General features: G+C 56.7%; 1 protein-coding gene across 1 annotated transcript; it reads right to left on the bottom strand.

Annotated features, from left to right (window-relative positions):
• Positions 1-3131: 3131 nt before the first annotated feature.
• On the bottom strand, positions 3132-9901 carry ZNF865 (zinc finger protein 865). The gene is given in 3 exon segments (XM_033224503.1): positions 3132-5968; positions 5971-6792; positions 8245-9901. Coding segments are annotated over 2 exon segments (3165 nt in total). The 5' UTR covers positions 6767-6792; positions 8245-9901; the 3' UTR covers positions 3132-3599.
• Between the last annotated feature and the right edge of the window lie 2302 nt (positions 9902-12203).

The following is a 12203-nucleotide window of genomic DNA, read 5'->3' as shown; positions in this document are numbered from 1 at the left end:
CTCGGCCTCCCATAGTGCTGGGATTACAGGCTTGAGCCACCGCGCCCGGCCCTGAGCAGGTTTAAAGCTTCTTCATCCTCATCCTTATGTCCAATCCCTTATCAGTTTCCCTCAATTGAGCCAGTTAAATATCTTTGGAATTGGAACGTCTTTTCAGTCTCACTACCCTTGTAGACCAACAGTGGTCTCGCACACGGACAACTGCATAGCAGTCCAGTGGCTGCCCTCTTTTGTTTTTTTATTTTTATTTTTATTTTTTTGAGATGGAGTTTTGCTCTTGTTGCCCAGGCTGGAGTCCAATGGCACAATCTCGGCTCACTGCAACCTCTGCCTTGTAGGTTCAAGCAATTCTCCTGCCTCAGCCTCCTGAGTAGCTGGGATTACAGGAGGGCACCACCACACTCAGCTAATTTTTGTATTTTTTGTAGAGATGGGGTTTCACCATGTTGGCCAGGCTGGTCTGGTCTCAAATTCCTGACCTGAGGTGATCTACTCACCTCGGCCTCCCAAAGTGTTGGGATTATAGGCATGAGCCATTGCGCCTGGCCACCTGCCCTCTTCATTCTCCATATGGCATCCACGCAGATCCTTGTCACCAAGCCACAGCTCCCTGTGGCTTTGAGAAGGATTTGGAAATGTGAATGCATACAGGAGCTGGGTGAAAATGTAAATACATGAGCAAGATGGCCAGGTTCAAGGGGAAAATATCAGCAACATAAAATAATGGTGATTGCCATCAGGTTTCAAGAGTTGAGATTCAACAAATTGGAGAGTGCCCCATCAGAAGAGGGTAACGGCCGCTCAGCTCCGGAACACAGATTGGGTTGCCACATCTTCCAGTTTCTTTCAGAAGTTCCATTAGTTCACGTTGTGTAAAATCTTTTGATTTCCCAATGTTGGCAGTCAAGTCAAACTTTTTAAAAAATGCACAGACTAAACAAAAATGTGTTGGTAGTCATATTCGGCCTTGCAGCTGCCAGTTTCCAGCCTCTACCCTATCAAATCTCCCAAGCCCCACAATTTGGAATTCAAGACCCTTCAGGATTTAGCCCCCAAGAACCCAACCTCCAGCCATACTAACCTGTCTTGAATTCTCTAGAATAGCAGGGTTTAGTTCAATACACTAAACTCTCCGCCCGGAAATCTTTGCCACTTCTTCTTCTTTTTTTTTTTTTCTCCATTTTTATTTATTTTATTTTATTTATTTTTTTGAGACGAAGTCTCGCTCTGTCGCCCAGGCTGGAGTGCAATGGCGTGATCTCAGCTCACTGCAAGCTCCACCTCCCGGGTTCACGCCGTTCTCCTGCCTCACCCTCCCATGTAGCTGGGACTACAGGCGCCCACCACCACGCCTGGCTAATTTTTTGCATTTTTAGTAGACGGGATTTCACGGTGTTAGCCAGGATGGTCTCGCTCTTCTGACCTCGTGATCCACCCACCTCGACCTCCCAAAGTGCTGGGATTACAGGCGTGAGCCACCATGCCCGGCCTCTTTGCCACTTCTTTACTTGGCAAACTTCAGTTGGTTTATGTCATCGTTCAGGGATCACCTTCTCCCTAAGAAGCTTTTCTAGCCCCATTTCCACTCTGACAAGGTGACTCCTCTGTGCTCCCTCAACCCCTAGTGATACTTCCATGCCCTTTACATTGTGAGGCTCCATTTCCACATTACTGCTGAACCCTGAACCCTGGGGGCGCTGGCAGAACATCTGTCTCATGCTGGGTCTTCAGCATTAGAACATGGAGCGACACAGGGTAGCTGCCCTCCTATGGGTCACACAGGACTCACCCAGCCAGTGCCCTCGTACTTAGTTTCATCTTCAAGTTTCTTTTTTTCTTTTTTTTTTTTTTTTGAGATGGAGTCTAGCTCTTGTCACCCGGGCAGGAGTGCAGTGGTGTGATCTCAGCTCACTGCAACCTCCGCCTCCTGGGTTCAAGCGATTCTCCTGCCTCAGTCTCCCAAGTAGCTGGGATTACAGGTGCATGCCACCATGCCCAGCTAATTTTTGTACTTTTTGTAGAGATGTTTCGCCATGTTGGCCAGACTGGTCTCGAACTCCTGACCTCAGGTGATCTGCTCGCCTTGGACTCCCAAAGTGCTGGGATTACAGGCGTGAGCCACTGTGCCTGGCCTTGTCTTCAGGTTTCTGTACTGAAGTACCCTGGGACTGAAGTCCTATTTATTTATTTATTTATTTATTTGAGATGGAGTCTCACTCTGTCACCCAGGCTGGCGTGCAGTGGCTCCATCTCAGCTCACTGCAACCCCTGCCTCCTGAGTTCAAGTAATTCTCCCGCCTCAGCCTCCTGAATAACTGGAATTACAGGCGCATGCCATCACACCTAGCTAAGTTTTGTATTTTTAGTAGAGATGGGGTTTTACCACTTTGGCCAGGCTGGTCTCAAACTCCTGACTTCAAGTGATCTGCCCTCCTCGGCCTCCCAAAGTGCTGGGATTACAGGCGTGAACCACCACACCTGGCCTGGAGTCCAAATTCTGTGGATTTTCGATATGTCCTGGAGCACCTTTGTTCTTCAGGACCCCAGACCCTTCTTCTAACAAATGAGATAACTAAACACACATTGCCAGGCATACATCTCACTGTTTCCAGCACCAACGTGAGCTGTGAATGGGCTTTGAATCTCCCAATCATTATCCTGGAGGGTAAGTGCTAAGAGGGAGATGTATCATGACCCATTAGTCTGCACACAGTAGTGAAGCAGCTGCGGCAGCCGGATGAGAGTTCTCTTTCATGTTGCTTGAGGTCGAGGGGCATGTCCGGTTCATCTGTTTCCCCAGTACCCACCTCAGGGCTTGGCAGGCAGGAGGCCCCCGGAAGTGGTGGCAGAGTGAATGAAGGCTGAAAGCATCAGGTAGGGGAAGAGTCCGGGCATGTTAAGTCAGTTCCTGAGAGCAGACACTTACCTGTCTTGTCCATCTCCATTTGCCCAGCTCAGACTAAAGCTGGGAATACAGCAAATCCTCAGTAAGTCCCTGTCGAATGAGAGTGAATGAGAGACAGAGGCGCCCAGAATCAAAATTGCAGAGGAAACAAGTTTTAACTTTGTGCTTTGCCACCATGTATGTAATCCCCACTCTCCCTGGGTGGGATGCAAGGATGGACTGCAGCGGCCCTCATGGTAAGATTTATTATTCTCCGCTCTGTACAAGCCGCGTCTGCCACCCCGCCCCCCACCCCCCACCCCAAAGAGCACCCAGCACCCCCTTGTACCCTCCCAACTCTGCTCATACTCCATTGTCCAGCCAGATTCCAAAGGAGGGGGAGGGGCGGTTCGACCCATCTCCGCCAAAACTTAACTGGGGGCAGAGCGCTGCTGGGACGGGGGCTGATGAGGCTCACAAACGAGGGTTGGACGGAGGATGGGTTCAGTGTCTGATGGGATGAGGGGAGGGCAGAGAGGTCGAGGATGGGAGTGATTCAGTCTTGAGCCTGTCGGGCGTGCGCCCTGAAGGTCGCCAGTCCGTCTGAAGTTCTGAGGGATGGGGCAACAGCGAGGAGGGGGGAGAGTCTGATCAGTCCCGGGAGGTGGGAGTCCAGAAGGGGGCTTCTGATGGGAGTGGGATGGGAACCCCTCGGTCAGGCATCCTTTCCGGCCAAGGTGCCCGCCCCTGCTCCAGGCCCCCCGAGGTTCTCGGCCTTGTGCGCTAGGCGGTGTTTCTTGAGGCCGTAGGTGTTGGCGAAGCCCTCGCCGCAGGAGGAGCAGCGGAAGGGCCGGCCGCCCTGGTGGGCAGCCAGGTGCTTACGGAAGTAGCCGGGATCCTTGAAGGCCTTGAGGCAGGCGGGGCAGCGGAGCTCGGGCCGCGGCGGCTCGTGGGCGCGCTGGTGGCGCAGCACGGAGCTCAGGTAGAAGAAGCCCTTGCCGCAGTGCTCACAGCGGTAGGCGCGCTCGCCCAGGTGCAGCCGCTGGTGCTCCAGCAGGTTGGAGCGGTAGCGGAAGGTCTTGCCACAGGCGCTGCAGCGCTGGGGCCGGGCCACAGCGTGCAGCCGCCGGTGCTCTGCCAGGCTGGACGACTGCGCGAAGCGCTTGGCGCACACGCCGCACTTGAAGGCCCGCTCGCCAGTGTGGACCACGCGGTGCTGCCGCAGGTACCAGGAGCGCAGGAAGCCTCGGCCGCACACGCCACATCGGTACGGCCGCTGTTCCGTGTGGCAGCGCTGGTGGCGCATCAGCAGGGCCGCCTCCCAGAAGCGCTTCCCGCACACCGGGCAGCGGAAACCCCGCTTCTGCCGATGGCTGCGGCGGTGCAGGAGCAAGTCGTAGGCGCCCGCGAAGCTCTGGCCGCAGAGGCCGCAGCCCAGGGTCCGTCGCACCAGGTGCACGTACTTGTGAGTCACTAGGCCCAGGAAGTGCTTGAAACTCTGGCCGCACGTGGCACAGCTGAAGCGCTCAGGGCCGGAACTGGCACCCCCGGCGGCCCCTGCCACCGCCGCCCCGCCTGCGTCCTCACCCCCAGACACCCCTGCCAGTGCCGCCACGGCCGCTCCCACCTCCCCCGCCAGCCCATTGTCCAGCACGCTGGCCGCATCCGTGCCGCTGGAGCCGTCCGGGGGCTGCGGGCCGCCAGGCGTGCTCGGGAGCAGGCGCTCGGGGGCGGCCTGGTGGACCAGCTTGTGCCACATGAGGTTCTCAATGAAGCCGAAGGTCTTGCCGCAGGCGTCGCAGCCATAAGGCTTCTCTGCCATGTGGACCTCCTTGTGGCTCATGACGTGAAAGAGATCTGGGAAGTGCTCGCCGCAGTCCGAGCAGGCGTAGCTCAGCCCATCGGTGGGCCCTGCAGACGTGCCTGAGGCCCCGGGCCCACAGGCCCCGGATGCGCCCTGGGTGGAGGGGAGGCCGGCGGCCCCGGCCAGGGCACAGGGCAGCTGGAGCCGGTGCACCTGGCGGTGACGGGTGAGGCTCTGCGGGTAGCCGAAGACCTTGCCGCAGAGCTCGCACTTGTAGGGCCGCTCGCGCGTGTGCACCACGTGGTGCTTGCTCAAGTGGAAGGATTCGCGGAAGCGCTTCCCGCACACGGGACACTGGTGGGGCTTCTCGCCCGTGTGGATGCGCTCGTGGCGCTTCAGGGTCTCGCGGCGCCCGAAGCCACGCCCGCAGATGCCGCAGCAGAACGTCTTTCCCGGGACGCTGGCGCCCGAGCCTCCCGCCCCGCTGGTCCCTGCGCCGCCGAGCAGGAGCGGGTGGCCGCCCAGGAGCGGGACTGGCACGGCGCCGTACACCACCGCCGCCGCGGCCGCCGCCGCCTTCTCGCTGTCGGTGGCGGGAGGGTCCGGGGGCAGGAGGTACGGGCCCGGGGGGAAGGTAGGCGGGGGCTGCGGGGCCGAGGCTGCCCCGTCCTTGGGCGCCTCCGCAGCGGCGGCGGGCGGGGCGTGGGCGGCCTTGTGGCGGAGCAGGCTCTGCGGCGCTGAGTAGGACTTGCCGCACAGGTCGCAGGGGTACACGGGCCGAGGTCCCCCGGCGCCCGCCCCTGCGTGGGCCGCCTGGTGCTTGAGGAGGTAGGAGGCGTCGCGGAAGGCCTTCCCGCAGATGCCGCAGGGCAGGCGCAGGAGGTCGGCCGAGTGCGTCTTCACGTGGCGCTTCAGGCTCTCCCTGCGGTTGAAGCTCTTGCTGCACACGGAGCAGGAGAAGGGCTTCTCGCCCGTGTGGATGATCTGGTGCTGGTGGAGGTGACTGGGCTTCTTGAAAACCTTCCAGCAGAGTGGGCAGGCGAACGGGCCATCGCCGCCCCCGGCGGCGGGAGGGGGCACCCCAACACCAGCAGGGGCGGTGCTCCCGTCTGCGGAGGGGGCGGGCGCCGCGGGCGTGGCCGGAGGGCCCGAGGACACCGTGGAGGGGGCGGTGGCGGTGGCAGCGCTGGCAGCCGGTGCTGGGAGGCCCAGCGGCGGGAGCTGGGGGCCGGGCTGGGGCGGGCCCCCCGCGGCGGGTGGCACGTCCTTGTGGCAGCGCGGTGGCGGATGAGGCTGGACACGTGGTTGTAGGTGCGGCCGCAGACGCCGCATTCGTAGGGCCTCTCCCCCGAGTGCACCAGCATGTGCTGGACCAGGTGCGAGGACTGCTTGAAGGACTTCTGGCACACGCCGCAGGGGAAGCGCCGCTCCATCAGATACTTCAGCCTCCGGAAGTAGCCCTTGTCGTCCTTGGTGGGGTCGCAGGCCGCCGCCGCGGGGGGTCCTGGCGGGGTCTGCGAGGGGGCAGGAAGCGGCCCTGGGGCCCCCGCGGGAGCGCCCAGCCCAGGCGTCACCCCCGGCCCGGACGCGGGCCCTCCTCGCTTCAGGTTCCCAAACAAGTGCTGGTGTCCCGAGAGGTCCACGATGCCCCACTGCGGAGCGGGGAAAGCAGCGTCAAAGAGGGGAGGAGGGGGCGCCCCGAAGGCGGGCGGCAGGGGCGGATCGGGCTTCTTGGCTTGGGAAGAGGAAGAGGACGAAGACGACGACGACGATGAGGACGAAGAGGAGGAGGAGGACGAGGACGAGGACGAGGAGGGCACCTCCGCCTTGGGCTTGAAGGTGGACTGGGGCGGGTAGTCATACTGCGGGGGAGGGGGCTGCGGCGGGGGCCCGGGGGCGCAGGGCAGGGCTGCCACCGCCTTGGCGTGTTCCCCATACAGTTCCATGGGCTCGAAGCGCTGGTGGTTGAGGAATTCCAGAAAGTCGAAGGGGTAGCTCTGGAAGTGTACCCCGTCCTCGCCCCCGATGCCGCTGCTCCCGCCACCCCCGGCGCCGCTGCCCGCTGGGTTCGCCTCCATCTCCGGCGGGTGGGAGACGGGAGACCCTGTGAAGAGGAGGACCGGGCTGAGGACACGGCCGCGGTGATGGGTCTCCCCGCAGGTGAATGGAGCTGTGCGCCCACTCATCCATCCTGGTGCGGATCACCCCCTCGCCTTCCAGGTTTAGGCTTCCAGTCCCGCTGCCTGTCCACCCCAAAGGGCAGCCCTTCCTCTTGGCTCCCTGGCCCCTGGACTCTCCTACTCACCTTCACCTTACCTCTCTGTGTTCTCAACTCCCACCCTCCTCTCCATCTCTCTTTTCCCTAATTCCTTCCATCTCTTCCCATCTTTTCTGGGGTCCTGATAACAGCTTTGTGGAGGAGACCCTCTCCTCCACACCACCTGCAGGCCCTCTACTTTATTGTAGAAACGGGGTCTTGCTTTGTTGCCCAGGCTGGTCTCAAACTCCTGGACTCAAGTGATCCTCCAGCCTCCACCTCCCAAAGTGTGATTACAGATGTGAGCCAGCGCGCTGGTCTGGCCCCTCTCTACTTTCTCTCCTTTTCAGACTCCAATTGTCCAAGCACCCTGAGGGCCTCTGGACTCAGTTTTCTTTCCAAACCCTCTCAGGCCCTCTGCTGTCTCCCCACACTCCTGCACCCTACCCCACCCCCAGCCCTCCGTCCTCATCCCTTCAGGTTTTATCCTAAAATGAGCATAATGAGAAGGGGAATCACAATTTCTATCAGTGTAATTAGGAGGGAAGACTCTGGGGCCAGAATCAAATGTAAGTAAGCCCTGCCACTTTCTAGCTGTGTGGCCATGGGCAAGTGACTGAACCTCTCTGTGCCTCCATTTCCTCATCTACACCTGGGGATGACAAAGCACTTGCCTACCTCACAGGGCTGTGTGGATTCAACACGCTCATATGCGTAAGGCTCTTGGGGGGGGGCAGTTCCTGGCACTCTGCAAGCACTCAGTACATAGAAGGTATGGACTGGGAGCAGTGGCTCACACCTGTCATCCCAGCACTTTGGGAGGCCGAGGCAGGAGAACTGCTTGAGCCTGGGAGGTGGAGGCTATAGTGAGCTCTGATCACATCACTGTACTCCAGCCTGGGTGACAGAGCAAAACCCTGGCTCTAAAAGTTAAAATTTAAAAAATAGGAGATATGATACTGTTATCACTGTTAACTAATAGTAGTAGAAGCAGGGAAGTCAGGACAGGCCTAGAGAACTGAAAGAGCAGTCGGCATGGGGGGGTGCGCTCTTTTCATATTACTAGATGGTAGAAAGGAGAACGTGCTTGCCCGGGAGAAACAAATTCCAACGCGGGGGCTGGCGTGTAGTCAGAAGGTGGCCCGATACCATCAAAACACAGGCCCTGGGCTGGGAAGGACCTGGGTTCCAATCCCACCTCCACTGGGATCCACACCTTCTCCATGTTTAAAATGGGGGGGACCCCTGTACTGCAGGGAGACTCAAGGGGGTTGGAACAGAACGTAACGAAACACACACCTCAGCAGAATGCGTCCAATCCCCTGAGCTATTTGTACCATCCATGACATCACACACCTGGGCTGAGCCTAGCAACAGAAGCAGGGAGCTTGAGTTCCATCCTTGCTTGCCCTTAGTGGGGCTTCTCCTGACCCCTCCACCCCAGCATCATTCTCTGGCACCTCCTTTACACGACTTTTCATTCCAGATGGCAGGTATCCATGTGTTATCCCACACCGCACCAGACCCTCGGCTCCCGTAACTGATCTCTGGGTTCTTAGGCTACTTGCTGGCCTGGGGAAGCACCCCCACCAAGTGGCTGGAGGGCCAGTGGGTGAAGGGCCCGTGAGGTCTGACCCGCTTTCTGTCCATCATCCCTACCCAGTGGGGGCCTGGCTCTAAGCCCAGCCCACTGTGGGGGTCAAGGGGGTTCCTACCAAGGCTTGGACCCTTTCTCCTCTATCCATCGGGCTGCTCTCTCCTCCCACAGGTGAGGGAGGAGTGTCTCTTCCACCCCCACCCCAAACACCATCCTGGAGTGAGATATTTTTAGTCTCCAGCTCTGGATGTCCTTGTCCTTGGACAAGACTCAACATCCCATGCCCTTCACACCCCCTCTGTTTAATCTGATCTCCGGAAAGAGGACAGGCGTGGCTGGGGTGGTAACTGGAAGGCTGTAGGCGGAACCTAAGTTGGGGAGACAGCTCTGGAGGGGGCTGACTGGCCAGGAAGGCAAACACAGGCCATAAGGATGCAGGGAGTAGGGGGTGATTTAGGGCGCTATGGGGAGGAAGGGTAAGAGTGTTTGGGGAAAGAAGGCCCTGCCTAGCTTGCCTCCACTAGAGCACACGTTAATCATAGCTGTCACTGATGGGACAACTCCTAGAGGCCAGCAACGGTTCTAAGCACGTTACACGTATTAATTCACTGACTTCCCACAAATCTAAGAAATAGGGGCGGCTGTTACCACCATTGGATAAATGAGAAAACTAAGGCACGGAGAGGCAAAGTGAGTTGCCAGCCGACACGGAGTAAGAGTCTGGATCAATCGGCTGAACCCCATTCCCACCCTTGTCCCTGCAGCAGTGTTTGACCGGGGGCTGTTCCCCGAGTGAAGGAAGGTGAGGGTAGAACTATCGGGATAAGAGTTTTATTTAGGGGTGTCTTCTGGGTTATGAGCGGTGTCTATACAAGGGGCCTGGTAGGAGAGGGTGGTGGTTACTTTCTACCTACAATGTTCTTCCCCAGATTTCAACAAGGCCTCTGGAGCCTGGTTGGGTCTCTACTCAGTACTCCCCACCCCATCACTCTCTACCCCTCATCCAGCTGCAGGTTTTTCATTACAGTTATTGCCACCAACTCATGTTATTCCTTTTCTGTGTGTTTACTGTTTGGCCCCTCTCTGGGAGAGCAAGGACTTGGCCTGTCTTGCTCGCCCCTGTGACCCCAGCACTTAGTGTAGCACCTGGCACAGTGTGGGTGCTTGACAAATATTTGCTGATATGTGAAAATGAAACACCACCTTCCAAAATTGCCAATGGGTCCGCAAAGAAATCATACATTAGAAAATGCTGGCTGGGCGCGATGGCCCACACCTGTAATCCCAGCACTTTGGGAGGCCGGGGCGGGCGGATCACCTGAGGTCAGGAGTTCAAGACCAGCCTGGCCAACATGGCGAAACCCCGTCTCTACTAAAAATACAAAAATTAGCTAGGTTTGGTGGTGGGCACCTGTAATCCCAGCTATTTGGGAGGCTGAGGCAGGAGAATCGTTTGAACTTGGGAGGTGGAGGTTGCAGTGAGCCAAGATTATGCCACTGCACTCCAGCCTGGGCAACAAGAGCGAAACTCCATCTCAAACAAACAAACTGCTTAGCAATTAATGAAAATGAAAACAACATACCAAAGCTGAGGAGGTGCAGCCAAAGCAGTGCTCAGAGGGAAATGTACAGCCGTGCATGTCTATCTTGATATTTGTGGAATGAACGAAGGGATGAGACTAAGCTGACCAAACTCCCAGAGGGAACAGAGGGGGTCATTTAGCAGAAATGGAGCTAAATGATCCCAAGGATTCCTGGGAGAAGCAATTCTGGGGACAGTGATGTTATGAGGAAGGCACTGAGGGCAGGGTGTGGAGATGCTGAAGGGGATACATCAGTGGTGGACAGAATCGATCAGGCTCATGATAATTTCCACTAGGAAACCAGAGACATTTCCTCTTTCACACGACTCAAGCCTAAACTGGTATCTTTTTAAGGAGGGATGTCATAGGAGGGTTTTATGTGGAGAGAAGCATGATGGGGAGGGACCCACCCCCCGCCCACCACCACCACCACCACCACCACCGCCACCGCCACCAAGGGACAGGAGTCCCACAGCAAGTGTATTAACGGTTCACATTTATTGTCTGACCAGTTTGATTTGTCATTGCCTGGATGTGGCATAGTCCTGTACCATTACTGGGCCCATCTTATAAGTGGGGAAACTGAGGAGCAGCATGGGGAAGGCATTCCTCCAAAGTCATAAAGAGGAAAGCAGGTAACTGATTCCAGGTCTTTCTGATGCCAGACTGTGGGCCATTCTGCTGCAACAGTGCTGCCTTGTGATGAAATTCGGGTTTGTTAATAAGAGTAATGTAAAATAACATATAACACTGGATGTGCGTTTTCTACCAGCCCAGCACTCTTCTAACTCTGATGTGTGTTGACTCAACGAATCCTCCCAGTAACCCTAGAAGATGGTTATAATCATTGACTCTGAAATACAAAGGAAGAGACTGAGGGCCAGAGAGGTAAATTAAACTTCCAAAGTCAGGCCAGGCACAGTGGCTCACGCCTGTAATGCCAGCACTTTGGGAGGCCAAGGTGGGTGGATCAACTGAAGTCAGGAGTTCGAGACCAGCCTGGCCAATATATATGGCTACTAAAAATACAAAAATTAGCTGGGCATGGTGGTGCACACCTGTAGTCCCGGCTACTTGGGAAGCTGAGGCAGGATAATTGCTTGAACCCAGGAGTCAGAGGTTGCAGTGAGATCACGCTACTGCACTCCAGCCTGGGTGACAGAGTGAGACTCTGCTTCTTAAAAATAAATAAACCTACTTCCAAAGTCACATTGTTAACTAGTGGCAGGGCCAGGGGTTGAAGAAAGGCAGCAAGGCTCCAGGGTCCCATGACATGCTGTCTTTCGATATTTCTCCCTCCAAAATGAAGGAGGACCCCCCCCCTACTTTACACTGGAAATACGCATTGCTCCACCCATCTCCCTGCTACTGAATCCCAAGTCACTTGACTTGACCCAAGGGCAGGACGACCTCTAACCAGCATTGTGCTTAGGTGCCTCATGTGGCTTGTTTCATTCAAACCTCACAACAAACTGGTAACTTGTTGTTACTATTATTCCCATTGTACTGACAGGAGGACTATAACCAAACCATGTCCATCCTCTGTCCCAAACCAAACAGTAACCCCATCTCATTCAAAAGCCACGGTCCTGGCAGGGTGCGGTGGCTCACGCCTGTAATCTCAGCATTTTGGGAGGCCGAGGCGGGCGGATCACCTGAGGTCGGGAGTTCGACACCAACCTGACCAACATGGAGAAACCCTGTCTCTACTAAAAACACAACATGAGCCAGGCGTGGTGGTGCGTGCCCGTAATCCCAGCTACTCGGGAGGCTGAGGCAGGAGAATCGCTTGAACCTGGGAGACAGGTTGCAGTGAGCTAAGATCACACCATTGCACTCCAGGCTGGGCAACAAGAGTGAAAGTCCTTTTCTAAATAAATAAATAAATAAATAAAGCAAGCCGCAGTCCTTACAATGACCTCCACAGTCTCCTGGCTGCTCTGCAAATGTGCCCACTCCATTCCTGCCGCAGGGCCTTTGCACTGGCTGTTGCTGCTGCCTGTAATACTCTGACTCTCAGGCAACCACCTGGCTCACCCCTTCACCTCCTCCCCATCTTTGCTCAATTGTCTTCTCAA

This window comes from Trachypithecus francoisi, unplaced genomic scaffold, assembly GCF_009764315.1.
Source record: "Trachypithecus francoisi isolate TF-2019V2 unplaced genomic scaffold, Tfra_2.0 Lachesis_group12, whole genome shotgun sequence".
NCBI lineage: Eukaryota > Metazoa > Chordata > Mammalia > Primates > Cercopithecidae > Trachypithecus > Trachypithecus francoisi.
The sequence above is the reverse complement of the archived record's forward strand: the minus strand, read 5'-3'. Positions and strand labels throughout refer to the sequence as shown.